Source organism: Ricinus communis, chromosome 5, assembly GCF_019578655.1.
Source record: "Ricinus communis isolate WT05 ecotype wild-type chromosome 5, ASM1957865v1, whole genome shotgun sequence".
In the NCBI taxonomy this organism is placed as follows: Eukaryota; Viridiplantae; Streptophyta; class Magnoliopsida; order Malpighiales; family Euphorbiaceae; genus Ricinus; species Ricinus communis.
In genome coordinates, this window is record NC_063260.1 from 31,296,567 (window position 1) to 31,316,242 (window position 19,676).

A 19,676-nucleotide genomic window follows, 5' to 3' on the forward strand; every position below is an offset into this window, starting at 1 on the left:
AAATAATATTTTATCATCCGTCATATACACAATTAAATTAACTCTAATATATATATATACAAACGCATGCAATATTATCTGTTTATTTTAATTTTAGTTATCCTTATTATATTAACCAAACAACAATTGTTTAGTAAGAAATCATCTCTAAGCATGAAGTTATATTAATTAACGAGCTTTGGTGGCTGGCTCTTAGTGGCAGTTACCACACTTTACTTTACCAGTACAAGCTGCAACTACAAGTGTATCTAAGAAGAGGATATTCGAGTGCTTTGTCAAAATATGACAACTGTGCCTCCTTGGGTCACGACGGCAAATCCAGCTGGTCAATCCCGGCCTCTTCTCTCTTAAGCTTTGCCTTTCTCCAGTCTCCAACCCTTGTATAAAAACCCTTCTCCTCCAAAACCATTCTTCTCCAGGAATCAAGAATTAGTTCCCTCTTTTACCACATATCTTCACAGTTCTTGATTCTTAAACCCTTCATATTTCTCTCATTCTTTACATTTTTGCTGGAAGTAGCATACAACTTATTCTTTACAATTTTATTTATTACTTTTTTTTACTACTGAAACATGAACGCCATGATCTCTTCATTAAATTACACCCACACTACTTTCATTTCATCTGATTTCCTACCCAGAAAGACTTCACTTCTTAAACCTCAATTCTCTCCGCTACCCATTATCCATAATTCCCATAGAAACCAAATCTTTAACTCTTCACTTTCTTCAGATAAGCCACTTCACATTTCTTCACTCGAGAACTTCACATTTTCCAAGAAAAACCAAAGCAGGGACTCATTAACCGTCTGTAATGCCTATGAGGCTGACCGGTCACGGCCGCTGGACATTAACATTGAGCTTCCTGATGAGCAGGCTGCACAAAAGATCAAGATTGGGGTATATTTTGCAACTTGGTGGGCTTTGAATGTTGTATTCAATATTTACAACAAGAAAGTGTTGAATGCCTTTCCTTACCCTTGGCTCACTTCTACTCTCTCTCTTGCTTGTGGGTCTCTTATGATGCTCATTTCTTGGGCTACTAAAGTTGCTGATGCACCCAAAACTGATTTTGAGTTTTGGAAGACTCTGTTTCCTGTAAGTAAATCTTGAATCTTCTTCAGATTTTGATTAAATACTATTCGGGTTTATGCAGTTCTAATGGAGTTCTTTGTTCTTTTTCTTTTTATGAATTCGTCTAGGTTGCAGTGGCTCATACAATTGGTCATGTGGCTGCTACTGTGAGTATGTCTAAAGTTGCAGTCTCTTTCACTCACATTATTAAGAGTGGTGAGCCTGCTTTTAGTGTTTTGGTGTCAAGGTTTCTTTTGGGTCAGACATTCCCTTTGCCAGTTTTTCTATCACTTCTACCAATTATTGGAGGCTGTGCTTTATCAGCTCTCACTGAGCTCAATTTTAACAAGACTGGTAAGCAAGTTTTGCTTCGGCCGTGACTTTTTTGTTAATGCACAGTAAAATCTTTGCTGTCTTTATGTAATTATGAAAAAAGAATTAGCGTTTTGTAGTGTATCAGCGTTTGAAATCTAAAGATTACGTTGTTTTTTGTTGGGTCAGGGTTTATGGGGGCTATGATATCCAATTTGGCATTTGTTTTCCGAAACATATTCTCGAAGAAGGGGATGAATGGGAAGTCTGTTAGTGGGATGAACTACTATGCTTGTTTATCTATGTTGTCTCTGTTGATCCTCACCCCTTTTGCAATCGCTATGGAGGGGCCTCAGATGTGGGCTGCCGGCTGGCAGAATGCTGTTGCACAAATTGGACCCAATTTTGTTTGGTAACTCTTTACTTCTTTCATCAACTTTTCAGTTTTCTCTTTGCTATACCATCTTTCATCACACTGTTGGAGATTGCATAGTTACGTTGAATATAAGATTAAAGAATTATGTAGGAGCTTGAAGTAGTAAATAAACTGATAGTAAGGACTTTCAACACCATAGATAAGGGATGTCAGGACTCAGGATGATAAACACTCTACTATCCCCAGAACTTAAGCCTAAATGAGGGATCAACAGTTTGATTCATTACATGATCAAATTATCATTATGGTAACTGAAATTCCTTGTTTTGAGCTAATTCTAACTTGGTTTCTCAGTCTCTGATGGTCACTTGCATGTTGTTGACACTGATGAGTATCTAAGTTTGTGAAATATATCATTTAAGATCTTCTATAATGATTTAAATCAGTCATTCAAAATTTAAAATCTCCTTGTCATCTATTTTTACATGTCCTCTTCTGCTTAGTTTTAAAAAGTTTAAGTGCCGATATTGATGTGATGGGTTTTAATATTTAGTGCTATGGATTTTCTTTTTCCCAAAATAGCTTTTATTGCATTTTTGGTATTTTATTAACAAAATGTCTGTGGCTTGGAATTGATGCAGGTGGGTGGCAGCGCAGAGTATTTTCTACCACTTGTATAATCAAGTTTCCTACATGTCTCTTGATCAGATCTCTCCATTGACATTTAGCATAGGAAATACAATGAAGCGGATTTCAGTGATAGTTTCCTCCATCATTATCTTCCACACCCCTGTCCAACCTGTCAATGCCCTTGGAGCTGCCATTGCAATTCTTGGCACTTTCCTGTATTCACAGGTACATTCTTACCACTATAAGATTAAGTTCGGACAGTTAGAAGAGTGAGTTTTTCCTCTTTTTTTCTTAAAATTCCTTTCTCTCTTTGAGGGGGGGTGGGGGGGGACCAAAATGTGTTAACATGCATGGGCAAATTTGCTTTCTGTTTGCATTTTCTAATGCAACTTGTTTGTGTGGAGACAAATGGCCTTTCAATCTTACTTAGGGCCAGCACAAAGAAGGAGAAAGGTCGGATTTAATATCCTTCTCTTTGCTCCTTTATTTGTTGGAGGGGGAGGCGGTTTCCTCTTATTCCTGTTCTTTGAATTATTAAGAGGTTGGACTGTTTGAAGTTGTCTAACATTATTTTGATACATGTTTGAGCAGGCAAAGCAGTAAAGGAGTTCAGAGTTCCAAAGGTTTTGATGTAAACATTTAGATGATTCAAAATACAAGTTTGGCCTGAATGATTGGTGATGGCTTTTGATCAAAGAAACTTGGCAATGCCTTTCATTAAACAATCACTGGTGATGGCCTTTGGAAATTCACAGGGAAGTAGCTTAGCTAACGCAGAGTTACAAGGCAGTTTCTTCTGTCAAGATCAGAGTGATAATGCTTAACATCATCATATAGTTACTGGTGGCTAAATAAGTAGGCTTCGGTTTCCTTCCCCTCTGTATTATGCCCTGTCAATCAATAAATAAATGACTGGAGCACATATAGATGCAGAGTTACAATAAAAGAACGGATTTCAGATTTTTGGATTTTCTCTTTGCGGGATTTCACTTTTTCCATACATATAAGTAGAAAATCACAGTGTCATCTTTGCCTGGGCTTCTTGGCACAATACTTGGCATGCATTAAAGTTCAACACTCTGTTGTAAACTCTGATAAGCAGCAATACTTCTTTCTGTTTGGCCTTTGTTTAGGAAGTTAAGAGTCCTTCAATAAGGTGAGAAAACCAGATAAGCAGTCATATATATGGATTATGAGAAATGAGCAATTGAACCAATAAATTTTCCCTCTTGTTTGATTTTACCTGAACATGAACTTGCATATGATGGGTTTTTGTGGCATGGTAAATCCTAATTGAAAGTAAGTCAAGAGGCGAGAGGCAAAGCTGAAACTTAAAGATGTACCGAGGCAGAACAATGAATTGATTACATGTACGCCAGATACTTTGCTTCCTGACAGGCCATCATTTGCCGTACATGAAGATGCTATAAACAATATTGATCTCTAACTAGGAAACGCCACCAAAATAAAGGTTTAATGATAGCCTCCAGGATTATAAATTATGGAACTGGTAATCTGCTCGTCAGGATTGTTGAAATATAGAATCTCCAGGAGAAGTTGCTAATCTTGAGTCCTTTTAGCTAATAAGCTGTTCCCTTTGGAACTGTATCCTCATCTTTCATACAATTAGAGACGTTTCCTTGTGGATCCTCCATTAATATCACTATGGAGATAGACTAAACAAAATTTTAAAAAAATGGCAGAATCGACAAAGATTAACAGGAAGACTTTTTTTTTTTTTCTTTTTTCCCTTTTGATTTTAAGACATTTCAGTGAGCCACTATCGTCGTTTTGCAGTTCACTTTTTGCGACATGCCATTTTTACATCAGCGACCGGATGAGCTGTCGTTTAAACGCGCACTTGGCAACAGAGAGCCGTTAGCAGTAAAACCAGATACCCTTTAAAGAGCGGACTGTTTAGGGCTTTATCACATTTAGTTTGCAATAAAAGACCATTCGAAATAAAAAAATAAAACTTCTCGTTTTTTTGATGCGCAACGACCTGCCGTTGAGTTCGCCTCACTACACATCAACCGTGGCCCACAAGACAGCCGCCCATTGCTTTAACGTCCACCGGAAGCGGCGACCACTATCATTTTCCGGGGAAGAACAAGACATATGGGTTCAGACATTTCCGAGTGTCTGGGCGGGGGGAAGATTGTCTCTCATTAAGTTCTTGTGATTTGTGAAGTCTAGTACATTGAACTATTAGCTTCATCAAAAAGCAAAGTTCCATGCTTTAATCATCAAAACTATTTATGACTAAAGTTTAGAAGAAAGGTCCTAATCTTTGCACTTTTTAGCTAATGGGCTGTTATAAAGCTTGTAACTTTAGCTTGGTTGGAAACTTTCTACTTCTATAACATCAAAAGATTGTTCTTGATTTGATGTTATGCTTTGGTGAAACATCGCTGCTAAACAGTCCACAGAATATGATTGATGCGATGTCTGAATTATTTGCCAATTTGTCACTAAAGCCAATTTGAAATTTCTATGCTGAAGTTTATTGTTTTAAGAGCAATGAAGATGAAACCCGCCTTGCATTGTCTTAGAACTTTGATTACCTAGCTTTCTCTTTTGTCAATTAACCTATCTTTTCTTTTCATTATCTCTTTCTCACCTTTATTTTGGTTCTTGTCTATGTCTCATTGTCACCGTTAACACCATATCGCTTTCTTTCTACTCATTTTTTATTTATTTATATTAATGTCAAGTTAGATATGTGATCTTCTTTAGGAAAAAATGGTTGCCTTTATGATGGTTTAGCATGACTACAACCAACAGATTGTGATGTTTGGTTCTTGTCATGGGTTATATGTATGTTACCAAATGCTACATGCTTTAGTGGCAAGCAGACAAGCATATAGCAGGTTAAGACATCAAGATTCTGGTGTCCTGTTTATATTTCTTGTATAAAGTACAGTGTTTCTGCTTTTGAATCTCTTTCCTCAAATATTTTTCTTCTTGTTCTTTGCTATGGAGTTTTGGTTAGTTTATTATATTTTCTTGCTGTTTGAGGTTTGGCTATCAATTTTTATGATATCATGCCATTCCATCTCTCTGAATGCTTCTCCATTTCCAAGCAGCTTTCTCTTTGGAACTGCATCTTCTTCTTACCAGGTTTGTTGCCTGAGTTGCTTTTACTTCTTCACATACTTGCACAGTAACATTAAAAATTTTCTGTATGCCATTATGAATAAATTCATCATCTTTTACAGTTTGAAGGAGCTTACTTAAGTGATGGCAAAGGCCTCAACAATTGGGACAATTTCACTCACGAGCCTGGTTAGATGCCTTAAAGTTTACAGTTCAAGTGCTTTATATTCCTCTCCAATTTTCATCTTATTGCGATCTCTTTCCTCTTGTAATAATAGTTATGCTGGGTTTTGGTAGGTAATATCTTAGATGGAACCAATGGAGACATCTCTGCGGATCATTATCACCGATATCTGGTGCTCATTTTACACGTTTCGCCTTCTTTTTCTTTTGTTTCAATTTAAGTTTCTCGGAGTACAGGAAGCTGCTTAGCAGTTTGTTGAGTTTTCATTCCATTTAATCTGGAAAATATAAATAAATATATATTTATAAATATGAACATAATTCCTAAATTCTTCTGGTAAATGATACGTGTTTGTCTTTTTGGGGTGTGCGTTAGTGATTGAACTTGTTTGGAAATCTGATATCCACAGCATTAGTTTGATTTCTTCTCCTCAATTGTTCTTGCAGAAGTTTAATCATAAAATATCTTTTAGGTTCGGTTAAGTTAAAGACATCAAAAAAATTATTTTCTAGTTTTCATGTTTTGTTAGCCTTAATCTGAAAACCAGGTCTCTAATAAGATTTGATCTATGAGAAGAAGAAGAGTGCAGCAAATATGAAAGTGAGAACATGGAAGGGGTAATCTAGAGATACTATTAGCACTTATGGAATGGGCCTGAGATATGCATTTACACTTTTTGACAATTTGTTTGCACTTAACATGCGGTCATTTATATCTGGTGGCCAACATGTCAAAATTTAGTTTAAAGTATTGGATGCAGACATCATATAGTGGAAGTTTTCTTCACACCAGTGTTCTTTTTGGTTTTTTCCCTTGGTACTTTTTAGCTTTAAAGTGCTGGGACACCTTAATACCTCATACAGTTAGCTAATTTTAAGTAGAAAGGGAACTTATCAATTTGGGTTCGTTATGACATGAAAAAACAGGAAGATATGAATCTCATGGAAGATATTGGAGTCAACAGCTATCGTTTCTCCATATCATGGGCAAGAGTCCTACCTAGTGAGTTGTAACTTCTTCATCGGAGAATGAATTACTAGTCTGATTGAACCAATGCTAATTGATCTGTAATTATCAATCTTGTCTTGAAACCAGAGGGGAGATTTGGACATATAAACCAGGCTGGAATCCATCATTATAACAAGTTTATCGATGCCCTTCTTCGTAAAGGTCAATACAGTGTTCATATTAAGTAATCAAAACACCTAGAATAGCCTGGAATTATCAAGAGTGTAAAAGTAAGCATAGAAATGAGACACATATTATTAGAATTATTGTTTCTATCAGTAGCTCTCATCCCCCTGTAATGATTGATCCCATCATGTTTTCTCCGTAACATTCTTTGTTCTGGTTTCAGGGATTCAACCTTTTGTTTCGTTGACCCACTTTGACATTCCTCAGGAACTCGCGGATAGATATGGATCTTGGCTAAGTCCTGAAGTGCTGTAAGTAGTGCTCTCTTACTCTGGCTGTATTTGTGCAGTATTATTAGGCATCCGCTTCTCGGGTTTCATTGATGTGAATCTTACTTCTCAGGGAAGACTTCAAATATTATGCAGACGTATGTTTCAGATCCTTTGGCAACAGAGTTAAATACTGGACCACCTTCAATGAGCCCAATGTTGCAGTAATTCGTGGTTATAGATCAGGGATTTTTCCACCAGCTCATTGCTCCGGCTCATTTGGGAACTGTAGCAGTGGAGATTCAGACAGAGAACCTTTTATCGCAGCCCATAACATGATCCTATCACATGCAGCTGCTGTTGATGTTTACAGAACTAAATACCAGGTACGTCAGAAATAGCTGCGACTCCCTTTTATCCAGAATGATTGAATGATTTCTCTTTCTGCATACTGAAACTCACTAATGTGTTATAAAGGATAACAATATCTACAGAACCCAACTTTATATGACATTATTTAGAATATGACACTGCACAAATATTCAGAAAGAACAAGGTGGCTGCATAGGAATTGTTATGAATGCCATATGGTATGAACCCATCAGCAATTCTTTAGAAGACAAATTAGCAGTTGAGAGAGCTCAAGCTTTCTATTTGTACTGGTAAGCATCTCTATCCTTCATATTCCTGTGAAAGAATGACATTTAAAGTCCTAGAGGGTTGTAAAACTCCTAAAAACAAGTGAATCCTACCTTTGACACTATTCAAACATCTACATCAGGTTCCTAGACCCAATTATACTAGGAAAATATCCTTCAGAAATGCATGAAATTTTAGGAGTTGATTTGCCTGCATTTTCAAACCATGAACTGGAGAAGCTGAAGAGTGCACTGGACTTCATCGGCATAAATCATTATAGTAGTTTTTACATAAAGGACTGCATATTTTCTGTCTGCAACCAAGGTCCAGGAATAACAAAAGCAGAAGGTTTTGCTTTGCGGACTGCAGAAAAGGACGGTTTCTTCATTGGCGAACCTGTATGTAACCTCAGCTTATCTTCATCCCACAATTTTCCTTCTCCTTCTTCTATGAATAACTTAAGCTTTGTACTCATGTAGACCTCAATTGACTGGCTATACATTTATCCAAAAGGAATGGAAAATATAGTGACATACATAAAAGAAAGATACAACAACATACCAATGTTCATCACAGAAAATGGTAAGTGCAGAACTTGCCATATGTTACCACAACACACATGCTTTTTTCTTTGTGTGTTTCGATCCTTAAAGCTTGGTGATAACTGCGCTGTCTGGTGTAGGATTTGGTGAGAAGGAAAATCATAGTACCAGCATGAATTTTTTACTCAATGATGTCAAGAGAGTGGAGTATCTGAGCAGCTACTTGGAGTCTCTCGAAACGGCAGTGAGGTAGAATCATAACTTGCCACCTAAGCCTCTTACTCTACTTCTTTTTTTTTCTTTTATTGTTCCACGAATTCCTTAAAATATTATCTTGAGGCGCGCAGTAATTGCTTATATCGAATGTGGTCAGGAAAGGAGCAGATATACGAGGGTACTTTGCCTGGTCATTGCTTGACAACTTTGAGTGGAGAGATGGATATACAGTAAGGTTTGGGCTTTACCATGTCGATTTTTCCACTCTCAAGAGAACCCAAAAACTATCAGCAACTTGGTACAAGGACTATATATCCACCCATAGGGCTAACAATAGCTGCATCTGAGCATAACCCTCAATGTCATATTTTGTCTCCTGAAGTGTTATGCAAATAGGCATTCTAAAATTATGTTCAAATGCAAGTGAATTGTACATAGTTTATTCCAAAGCAATATATCACTGTTTGCTGAAAAGTTGTGGAGAGGACCAGTCAGTATGATAATTTAACAAATAATATGATATCAATCTATAAAGATTTTGCTTCTTCGTTTCTTGGCACTATATTCCTTTGCTTTTCAAGATACCTCCATATCCGTATTCATTGTAAATTCCTACCCCCGATATCTTCAACTTTGTTTGGATGCTGAAACTGTAGGGAATGCGATCATATGCATGGAAAACGCAACAGTTGTTTGGGGCAAAAACAGATCGTATGCATAAGGAACTGCTGGAATCTTTTTAAAGGCTGAAAAGAACTCTCTCAAGTATCGAATTAGAAGACTTTGGTTCAAAATATTAAGCTTTAGACGTTTATAAGTAGTGCTAAAGGCTGAAACGAGATTTTGATCAAGCAGAAACCTAGACATTTCTCTTTTTTTCTGTCTACAACATTCCTGTTGCAGGCAAAATAATTGAGGGAAGCAATGGAGAGATTGCAGTGGACCAATAGCACCGATATCTGGTCGTGGTAGGTCACTTATATGAATTATTAAGTACTCAACCTTGGGCCCAGAATATAATTGGAATTGAATAATCATGATAATCAAATGGTAGTTTTTTGTGTTATCTTTATTAAGAGATAAGATCTTGATGCCCATTAGACATAAGAGTTTCACTGGTCTGAACTGCTAATAGCACAGAAATTATTAAGCCAAACAAAATAAATTCTCTTGGCGCATTGGTGAAAGAGGGGCTTCTATTTTATAGGCTTGTTATTAACCAATTCACCCCTAGCTCTTATTCTTGGAAGTAAAGGCTTCCGTTCTCTACTTCATGTGGAGTTAAGATCCGGGCAAGAAGTGTGGGCTCCCAATTAAAGAATTCCCTGCCCCTTTAACACTAAAAATTATGGCTGCCAGTAGACTGGAAATTAATGAGATGAACAGAACCAAGTTAATCGCTCGAGAAGTTAGCTCCTTAGTTGTTATAAATGCTGCCATAGATGGCATATTTGACTAGCAGAGTTTTACAAATGGATGTCTAACTAATACAATTCAAAATTACATTTGCCTCAGCTGGCTTTTACAATATATGTCACAAGCCACTCAATTTCTTCTCCTTTGAATTGAATCCATTCCTGCACATCATATCTTCTTCTCTTTCTTTTTTTATCAATGTGCATAGCAAAAGAATCACTTTGGAGATGAGTTAAATCAGAACCTACAGAAATTCAGAACCTTTTGAACACGAATTACCTGACTGATGGACCTGATGCTTCTGCTATACGGGATAAAAAGAAAAAAAAAAAATTTCAACTTGGTGATGCATTGCAATTATCCAAAAATCCTTATTCTAAGCAATTCTGCATCTCCACCAGGGAGATCCAGCCTTGTAAATGTGCTTGCCCTCATCCCATGAAATTTCACAGGCCTGAAGACCAATAGCAACTTTTGGCTCCTTCCCGTGTTGTGCAACCCACTCGGCAACAGCCATTGACTCATCACTCTCGTTAGTGTACTGTTTTCTATGTTTTCCAAATGGGTTAAGTCCAGGATTTGCCATTTCTGCAACTGCAGCTGGCATATACATCGAGTCACCCACTAATGGTGCACCACTGGCAGCCAGTTGAGCTCGAATCTGCACCATATGATACAACTGGTTATTGTCAAATTTATGATATCAAACCATAAGTTAAGGATTCTCCTGAATGTTCCTATTTGATTATGAAACAAGAGTATATATAGAAGCCAACAAGGCAACAACCATTAATTAGTATTAAAGGAACATATTTGTATCAGTAACCCAACAAGACTTCAGTTTTTTTCTGAGCGTTCACTACCCTATGACAATTAAAAGAAGCAAGATCAGAGGCGTGCTAACCTTAAGAGTTCAGAACAAGAAGCCAACATGAAAAAACCATGATTTGCAAACATGAGACTCAAAACTAATGACCGTAAAGAAAACAGCTCAAAATTAGCCAAGCAAGAAAAAGGAGAAGGAAGAAAAAAGAAAGGAAGGATGGCTGAATAACCTGATGCGTTCGGCCAGTCAAAAGGTTGATCTTACACTCGTAAGCAAAATCTTTTGAGGGCCATCCACAATCTTCAACCGAATATTTCTCCTCAATTGCAGCATCTGGCCAAGGAACCTTTCTGCATTCCAAGACCTCAAGTTGACACAAGTGCCATCCGTTGACAAATTCTGCATCCAGTAATAGTTTTTTAGTTTATACAACAAAACAGATAGGCAAAAAGTTAATGACAAGCACATGGTAGCATCCACCAAATAAAATCACATCAAGACAATTCTGTACGAAAACTGCCGAGAGAATCCAATTCCCTACTTCAACACCTACCACACTCTCTAAAGGTCCAGACTGATCTGATCAATAAAATAATTGATCGAGATTATTACCTTCTGAAAGAAGTCTTGGAGCAATATTAACAGGGCGCATGTAGTTTTTAATTACTCCCACAGGCACAGGAGATGCAGCAAGAGCAAGATAAAGCTTCTTCACCTTTTTCTCCTGATGATGAAAAATAAAGGAAAAGAGTTGAGGGTCTTGAGATGAACTTAACATCTCATAATATTTGAACTCAGGTTAACCTGTATCAAATTATCATAATAATAAATATCTTTTTTACTATCTAAAGGAGTGGCCTCATGAGAACAAAATCTGAGGTACTATCCTGCTGGATGGCCTCTTTACAAACAGAGCGAACTATATCAAACGTACATAAAGACAAAGCATGATCAGCTTACTCTGATTTTCCCATGGAAAACTGAGCAGTACTCCTTACTCCTAGCTAACACAACACTGCAAATGAAGTAAAGGCCACAGTTTAGTATCAGTCTGAAAAGACAACTGAAAGAATAATAACAAAATCCTATAAAGACTCCATACCAACCCTCTGTGCAATTGTCAATCTGATGGGTAGTCTTCAATGGGGTTGTTAATCCCAGGGCACGAGTGGCAAAGGTTGCACAACTTTCTTCAATATTATCTGCAGTTCCTCCTACCTGAGTGAAGTCAGAATTCATGGATTCTCTAAGTAATTAATTAAATAATACCATGACTAAATACCATCAGCTGGCTAATAAAGTTAAGGCCTTAGTTTACTTTTGCAGATTTAGATAGTAGCTTATATTAAATAAAGTTGATGCTGGCAACGACAGAGAATTAAATCTATGCCTAAGCCACATAACAAAATTAAGAAAATAATGGATCAATCACATACTGATGTACCAGCAGGTTTGTCCAAAACAACATAACAGTCGGTCACAGCTATAATTCTTGATTTCCAGTCAATGTCATAGCACCTGAAAGAAACTCAAATGTCAGGAAGTACCATGCTAATGAAAAATGATTGTAAGCCTCCACCTAATTTTATGTCTACCTTGGGAAGCGTTTTGGGTGTACATGAACACGCAAATATGTTCCAGCTTCAAGATACTGGTCAACATGAGTAATCCGAAAGGTTTTTTGTGCTTCTCGTACAGTTTTCCCTTTGATGGAAGATCTCTTCTTCAGAACTGATGGAGCTGTAAACTTTTCAAATAACCTAATCTGTTCCGGAGTTGCTGTTGTTGGTGGCCGTGGGCACACAAGGGCATAATGTACAGCTCCAAAATCGATGAGGTCTGCAACAAACCTTCAAAGAATGAAATTTTCTATGCATCATTCGATCCTGATTAACAAAGAGTGGATCATATTCTTGTAATTGTGTGTTTCATACCGTCCACCTTCAACAGACAAAGTAAAGGAGAAGAAAAGAATGCTTACAGAGGAGGAAGATCTAGAGCTTTGCAGATATAATCTAGTACAGGCCCTTCCTCTAAGACAACTAAGTGTTCAATTCTTGGTGGTCTATTGTACGAGGGACATGGAAGCAAGCGATCATAGTCTGAGTTGCTGAATAAAACTAAATTTTAGCAAGAAGAAGAAGAAGAAGAAACAAGTGACTGTCAAGAATTCAAGATAAAATATACAAAGGCATTAGGACAATTTTGTATAGTTCAGCTAGAGGTATTTCATTAACTTAAGATACCAATTTCCAAAGTCAGGAACATTTTTGTGATCTTGAACAATGTGTCTATGGGTCACCAACCACTCATTTTGTCCACAACCATTATTCAATTGACCACCAATCATAAGCCACCTTCTTCAACTAAGCAGCTACTTCGCTAAGGAACATAACTACTACCTTATCAAGAGCCTAAATAAATAGAAGTAGTGGGATTTCAAGCTTTTAGAACCATTTGACGCCACAGTTCCACCAGCAAACGCAAGTATAGAAAACATTAGATTTAGTATTGCACTTCCAAGCACGAATGCCTGTCCTGATGAACTCTCCCAACAACCATGAAAAGCACAAATCATATTTTCAGTGGTATAATTTGTGATTTGATGTGAATATTTCACTGGATTACCAAGTTTGAGTCTTTCAACCAGTGAAAACTAAAGCAGTTCAATAAACCTTATTTAAAGCAGATAAAACTAACAAATTACATACACCTAAAGGAAAAATTTGTAATTAGTACTCATGAACAGATATAAAGTCCAAAACACTATAATAAGCTTTGGAAAAGAAAAAAAGAAAAACAAAGTATTAAACAACCCGTAAAAGATAAGAAAGGCGAAGATGAAATTTGAAGTACCCATTAACACAAGAAGTATTAGTTGTGTAAGCAACTTCTGGTTTTGAGGATTCACAGCAAAACTTTCTCTCATGTGAATTCAAAGAAAACCGAGCTAAAGCATTCTTGGGATGGTGCCTATGGAAAGAATAAGCATGTGTTGATGCTAAAGTGCGCAAGACGGTGACTGGCGTAACAAAACTCCGGTAGCCACCGGCAAAGATTGAAGCTAAACTCAATGAACTCATCTTTCGCTCCACTCAAGCACTGAGGCTTTGGTACAAACGGTGTGATGGTTAGCGTTACGAGTATAGAATTTCGATGCTGAATCAGTTGGGTTTCAGTTCAGTGAAAAAATGGAAAAACTTTAGATGGGTTATGACCCATTCATATGACGGGCCAGGCCCAGTTCGAGCGAGAATAATATCAAGCCCATTATATGTAGCATATGCATATAAACGGTAATTGGGCCTGAGCAGGCAACGAGTAGGCTTGACTCAGTGGTGCGGAGATGCGTCCGACACTTAAAAGAAATGAAAGCTGAAGAAAACTCCAAGATGGGAAATTTGGTTAGCTGACCATAAGATACCCAAATCCAAGATGTGGAAGTAATCTAATTCCCATAAACTAGGATTTTACTTTCCACTTGTTCTCATCAAACTATACTGTGCATCTTGTCATCCCAAAGTTATGTACAGAATACATAGAACATAAAACAATATAAGGTATGCTGTATTGACAAAGATAGTAGCTGCTCCTAGTTATACATTCTACAATTCATGAAAACTGTTCCTAGAAGCTCTATCTAATCATGCAGCACTAAAAAGTTACTATCTTCTCTTCAAAATTGTATTTTCCTCAGCTTGCTTTTACAACATATGACAAGCTGCTCAATTTCTTGTCCATTGAACTGCATCCTGCCTGCACAAATCTTTTTATTAACGGTGCAGGGGAGAACAGTCACTTTCGAAATGAGTTAAATCAACAGCTACAGAAATTCAGAAACGTTTTGAACACATGAATTTCGTGATTGATGCACCTGAAGCTTCTGCTGTAGAAAGAATACTCAACTTGGTAATACATCACAAATCTCCAATGCTTATTCTAAGCAATTCATCTCCACCAGGGAGGTCCAGCCTTGTAAATGTGCTTGCTGTCACCCCATGAAATTTCACAGGCCTGAAGACCAATAGCAATACTTGGTTCCTTTCCATGTCGTTCAACCCACTCAGCAACACCCATTGATTCATCATTCTCACCAGTATACTGTTTTTTGTGTTTGCCAAATGGGTTAACTCCAGGATTTGCCATTTCTGCAATTGCAGCTGGCATGTACATTGAGTCGCCCACCAATGGTGCGCCACAGGCAGCTAATTGAGCTCGAATCTGCATCACACGATACAACTGGTTATGATATCAAACTAGATGTTAAATTTTCCTTTATAATGCTTCTCATTTCTCATTTTGAACAGAAAATATGGATAATGAAACTCAAGACTACCAAAATAATTAGTATTAAAAGATTAAAAGGAGCAGTTTTCCACCATCCCATGACAATTAAAGATGCAGGATTTGAGGGTATGCTGCTAATCATTTACATTCCAATTTGGGAATCCAAAAAGGAAAATTACGATGGCTAACATTCAAAATTAATAATCAAGAAGAGAATAAGCTCAAACCAAGCTAAGAAAAGAGGGAAAAGGATGGTTGAATCACCTGATGTGTTCGGCCAGTCAAAAGATTGATCTTACACTCATAAGCAAAATCTTTTGACGGCCACCCGCAATCTTCAACAGAATATTTCTCTTCAGTTACAGTATCTGGCCAAGGGACCTTTCTGCATTCCAAGACCTCAAGTTGACACAAGTACCATCCTTCTATAAATTCTGCATACAGTAACGATTTGAGTTTGTACAACTAAAAAAATTGGCAGAAAGACTTCTTTCCTGAAAAAAAAACAGTTGCACCATCTTAGGCATGTAATAAGAATGATAATGAGCTAATAAGATTCATAAATGAGAACTGGCAGAAGCTGTGGAATTTGAAGTTAAGGAGCTCCGCTAATTTCCATCAAGTAGCATACACCATCATACAAATCGTTAAGAAAAGCTTACAAATAGTAAGGACTTAGGCAATAAAAAGGAGTTCATTTCGATATGTTAACATCTCCAAAAGCACATTGTAGCTTCTACCAAGAAATTTAACTTTAAGACAATCCTGAAATAAAATTGTTAATATTGCACGACGCCCCCACTTTAATAGCTAACACAACTGACTGCATTTCTATAATCAATGAAATACTTGATAGAGATTATACCTTCTGAAACAAGTCTTGGAGGAATATTACCAGGACGCATGTAATGTGTAATTACTCCCACTGGTACAGGACATGCGGCAAGAGCAAGATAAAGCTTCTTCACCTTGTTCTCCTGAAGAAATTTAAATAGGAGAAAAATCAGATTTCAGGGCCTTGAGATGAACTTAAAATTATACAATACATGAATGCAGGTTAAGTTGTATCAGATTTTCATGAATAAAATGGCTTGTTTACAATATGAAAAAGTGTACCCTCAGCAATGTTCCACGCAATTCTACTATCAATCTTCAAGTCAGAAAGAAATTTAGTCAAGAACTATCTCTAGGTAGCTTCATTTCAGCCAACACAACTACCCAACCAATAGGAAAAATTTGGTTGTTCCCATCTTATCTAGTTACACTTAAGATAATCCCCTTAGAATAGTCTTTAAGAAAGCACCATCCAAAGATATAACAGCTATAAAACCCTTTTTCAGCCCACTAATATATATATATATATATATATATATAGACCTTCAAAATGTATTTATTGTCTTCCATGTTACATTCAAGCTCAAAATATCCTTCCTTGTCCAAATCGAAGGTCCTATACTGCTGGAGTGCAGCATCCTTACAAGTCGGACTAACTAGTTCAAATGTACAACAAGACCAAGCATCGTCAACTTACTCTGATTTTTCCATGGAAAACTGGACAGTACTCATTAGTCCTAGCTAACACAACACTGCAAATGAAGTAAAAGCTATATTTAAGACTATGAAAAGACAATTGAAACAATAATAACAAAACTCTAAAGACTCCATACCAGCCCTCTGTACAATTGTCAATCTGATGGGTAGTCTTCAATGGAATAGTTAATCCCAAGGCACGAGTGGCAAAGGTAGCGCAAGTTTCTTCTATATTGTTTGTAGTTCCTCCTACCTGAGTGAAGAAGAAATTTATGAATTCTGAAAGTAATACTGTGAAACATGACACCAGGGGTCATTATGTTTTGCCCCCAACAGCTGTTTGATAAAGTTATTGCTTTAGTTTACTTTAGCAGGTCTAGATAGTGGCTTAGATCAATTAAAAAATGAAATCAAAATAATTAAGAAAATAATAGATCAATTACATACTGATGTACCAGCAGGTTTGTCCAGAACAACATAAGATTCAGTCACAGCTATAATTCTTGATTTCCAATCAATTTCATAGCACCTGAACCAGATTCAAGTATCAGACCTACTGAGGGAAAATGTTAGTAAACCTGCATATTCTATGTTCTACCTTGGGAAGCGCCTTGGGTGCACATAAACCCGCAAATATGTTCCAACTTCAAGAAACTGGTGAACGCTAGAAACTCGAAAAGTTTTTTGTGCTTCTCGTACCGTTTTCCCTTTGATGGAAGCTCTCTTCTTCAGAACTGACGGGGCTGTAAATTCTTCAAATAACCTAATCTGCTCTGGAGTTGCTGTCGGAGGTGGCTGTGGGCATACAAGGGCATAATGTACAGCTCCAAAATGGATAAGGTCCGCAACAAACCTTCAAAGAATAAAATATTCTATGCATCACTCCGTCCTGATTAATAACCATATTTATATAATTGTATGTGCCAAAGCATCAGTCAACCCAATTAAAGGGAAAGAAAAGAATACTTACAGAGGAGGAAGATCCAGAGCTTTGCATATATAGTCAAGTACAGGCCCTTCCTCTAAAACAACCAAGTGCTCAACTCTTGGCGGTCTATTTTGTGAGGGGCATGGAAGCAAGCGATCATAGCCTGAATAGCTGATAAAAGACTAACTCTCAATATTTGAAAACCAGAGGAGATGAAAAAATAAAATTTGTTGATGAAACAACTAATAAATTTCGCATTGAAGAAAGAGAACGACTAGCTCAAATATATTGAGGCATCGAAACAAATTTATAATTCTGTGGCTGGAGTCATCTTTCATTATTCAATATCCCGTACTTCCTAAACTAGGAAAATAATCTGTGAGTTTGGAATAATGTGTCTTTCCATCACCACATACTCATTCTGTCTTCAAATACTAATTAAGATTGACCAACAAGAAGGAAAAAAAAAAATCTTCAACTAAGCAGCACCATAGCTGATGAATATAACTACTACCTTATCAAAGGCCTAAATAAAGAACAGTAATGGATGTCAAGCTCTAAAAACATTTGCATTCTGAAAACTGAACTCTTCCAACAACCAAATAAAACCATAAGAAAAGTAAATATTCAAAACTTAAATATAAAGTTTGAGTGATACAAAAATATTAACATTGTAAAACACCGTGTTCAAAGTCAATTAAAATAACCAAAAACAGCTGCAAAATACATATCTTAATAGGCATTGAAATTCGAAATACCCATTGACACAGGAAGTGACAGTTGTGAAAACGACTTCTGGTTTGGAGTATTGAGAGCAAAACGTTCTCTTATGTGAACTCGAATAAAACCAAGCACTGTCAGCGTGGTGCTTATTGAGAAAATAAGAATGGGTTGGCGTTAAAGTGCGCAGGCGAGAAACTGGCGCGCCATAACTCTGGCAGACACAGGTGAAGATTGAAGCTAGCGTCAGAGAACTCATCTCCACTCACTCAGCCCAGGCACCGAGTTTAGATTGTTGGGTACGATAAACGTCAAAAGTTTGCTACCGAAAGGGCTGGTTTTATTGGAATCGGGTCTATCCAGCCCGATTAGCTCAAAATTAACAAATATCAACTCTCTATGCAGCCCAATTGCTACCGAAAGGGCTGGGTTTCCCGTTCGATTAACCGATCTCTAGATTGTTCTTAAAATCTAACTTAATATATTATTTTATAAATTTATTAACTCTATATTTAAATCATTAGGATCTCTACAACGAGCACAGCTTACATTTTTCACATTATAAGAAACTTTGACGTCGGGATCTAATCACTCGACTGCTTGATAAATACCTGATCATAACTTGCTAATCTTAATGGTTAATTTACTTTCTTAGGACTTTTTTCTTGCTACTTGTAATTAATTTATTTGTACATAGACCGTATATATTACAAATTACGAAATAATTATTTTTTATATTTATTATAAAAATAAATACTTTCTAATAAAAAAAGAATTCAAAATGAAAATCTCTTACTCATTGTCTCTTTTATTAATAGCTGATCCATGTCCTATCAACTTTCGGTGGCATTGTAGCAAAATTCGTATCAGAATTGATGATTTAAGGCTTTCCAGCAACAAAATCAGGTGAAGACTTAAAAAGGGGTAGCCTGACGTTACTTGCGAGCATTAATAAGGGCAGTCATAATATCTGTGACAGTCTCTGCCTCATAAATATCCACCTCAATAGGCTGAATTTCCTTGTGGTGTCCTTATGGCTCCACCCCGTCAACAATACTTATAGACTTCGCACTTGTGCTTTTTTAAACTCAGAGCGTTCCCAGTTTTATATACAATTTTAAATTTATTATAATGTCTTTACATTCTGCATATGAAAATCATCATTTTCTTTAGAACAGAAAAGGGAAAGGTATTAAACTTGTAAAGTGACAGTTTTAACTTGTCTTTATCGTACAATTAATTGAACTGTAAAGTCTCAAATGGTGCCAAAAAGGGCCATGCTCGGTAACTTTCATACATGATTAGGAATGCAATAATTATTAGGAAGGTGACTGATTGTTGAAATATGATGACACAAAAAGTTGATGTTGTTTTGTAAAGCAGCTTTGCCTACGTACTAATTAAGTTAAAACATTCATGGCTTGATGTCTGAAGCCAATGTGTTGTACTTCAAGGATGAAGAAAGGGAGAAAAGAAACAAAAGAAAACTGATGTTCTG

The 19,676-nt window shown here is 36.8% G+C and overlaps 4 protein-coding genes and 1 long non-coding RNA gene across 11 annotated transcripts; 2 read left to right on the forward strand and 3 right to left on the reverse strand.

Moving 5' to 3' along the window:
* The first annotated feature begins 266 nt into the window (after positions 1 to 266).
* LOC8284234 (glucose-6-phosphate/phosphate translocator 2, chloroplastic) lies at positions 267 to 3,359 on the forward strand. The gene is made up of 5 exons (XM_002518471.4): positions 267 to 1,097; positions 1,202 to 1,427; positions 1,575 to 1,797; positions 2,403 to 2,616; positions 2,983 to 3,359. Exons 1-5 carry the CDS (start codon positions 573 to 575, stop codon positions 2,992 to 2,994), a joined length of 1,200 nt encoding a protein of 399 aa, XP_002518517.1. The 5' UTR covers positions 267 to 572; the 3' UTR covers positions 2,995 to 3,359.
* LOC125370108 lies at positions 3,077 to 4,097 on the reverse strand. Its single transcript, XR_007215924.1, has 2 exons — positions 3,635 to 4,097; positions 3,077 to 3,537 (listed from the first exon to the last, which is right to left on the reverse strand). It is a non-coding gene; the product is annotated as an uncharacterized LOC125370108 (long non-coding RNA).
* A 247-nt stretch (positions 4,098 to 4,344) lies between these two features.
* On the forward strand, positions 4,345 to 9,033 carry LOC8284233 (beta-glucosidase 47). 4 transcript variants are annotated; one of them, XM_015718824.3, is made up of 13 exons: positions 4,345 to 4,671; positions 5,478 to 5,511; positions 5,610 to 5,676; positions 5,785 to 5,843; positions 6,598 to 6,673; positions 6,767 to 6,841; positions 7,029 to 7,116; positions 7,208 to 7,460; positions 7,621 to 7,736; positions 7,856 to 8,111; positions 8,193 to 8,295; positions 8,396 to 8,504; positions 8,629 to 9,033. In XM_015718824.3, exons 5-13 carry the CDS (start codon positions 6,604 to 6,606, stop codon positions 8,816 to 8,818), a joined length of 1,260 nt encoding a protein of 419 aa, XP_015574310.2. In that variant the 5' UTR covers positions 4,345 to 4,671; positions 5,478 to 5,511; positions 5,610 to 5,676; positions 5,785 to 5,843; positions 6,598 to 6,603; the 3' UTR covers positions 8,819 to 9,033. The 4 variants fall into 4 exon arrangements, with proteins under 4 accessions (XP_015574310.2, XP_048230228.1, XP_015574309.2 ...); XM_048374271.1 differs by lacking the exon at positions 4,345 to 4,671 and adding an exon at positions 4,678 to 5,308; XM_015718823.3 differs by lacking the exon at positions 4,345 to 4,671 and adding an exon at positions 4,678 to 5,261.
* Positions 9,034 to 9,864: 831 nt separating this feature from the next.
* On the reverse strand, positions 9,865 to 14,038 carry LOC8284232 (RNA pseudouridine synthase 6, chloroplastic). Of its 2 annotated transcripts, XM_002518469.4 has the most exons (9): positions 13,570 to 14,027; positions 12,695 to 12,823; positions 12,309 to 12,563; positions 12,150 to 12,231; positions 11,816 to 11,931; positions 11,674 to 11,728; positions 11,326 to 11,437; positions 10,943 to 11,112; positions 9,865 to 10,548 (listed from the first exon to the last, which is right to left on the reverse strand). In XM_002518469.4, exons 1-9 carry the CDS (start codon positions 13,794 to 13,796, stop codon positions 10,264 to 10,266), a joined length of 1,431 nt encoding a protein of 476 aa, XP_002518515.1. In that variant the 5' UTR covers positions 13,797 to 14,027; the 3' UTR covers positions 9,865 to 10,263. The 2 variants fall into 2 exon arrangements, with proteins under 2 accessions (XP_002518515.1, XP_048229999.1); XM_048374042.1 differs by lacking the exon at positions 12,695 to 12,823 and having other exon boundaries at positions 13,570 to 14,038.
* A 184-nt stretch (positions 14,039 to 14,222) lies between these two features.
* Positions 14,223 to 18,634, reverse strand: LOC8284231 (RNA pseudouridine synthase 6, chloroplastic). 3 transcript variants are annotated; one of them, XM_048374041.1, is made up of 9 exons: positions 18,190 to 18,634; positions 17,501 to 17,629; positions 17,129 to 17,383; positions 16,978 to 17,059; positions 16,668 to 16,783; positions 16,532 to 16,586; positions 15,866 to 15,977; positions 15,265 to 15,434; positions 14,223 to 14,934 (listed from the first exon to the last, which is right to left on the reverse strand). In XM_048374041.1, exons 1-9 carry the CDS (start codon positions 18,435 to 18,437, stop codon positions 14,662 to 14,664), a joined length of 1,440 nt encoding a protein of 479 aa, XP_048229998.1. In that variant the 5' UTR covers positions 18,438 to 18,634; the 3' UTR covers positions 14,223 to 14,661. The 3 variants fall into 3 exon arrangements, with proteins under 3 accessions (XP_048229998.1, XP_015574301.1, XP_025012986.1); XM_015718815.3 differs by having other exon boundaries at positions 18,217 to 18,633; XM_025157218.2 differs by lacking the exon at positions 18,190 to 18,634 and adding an exon at positions 17,973 to 18,176.
* Positions 18,635 to 19,676: the final 1,042 nt, after the last annotated feature.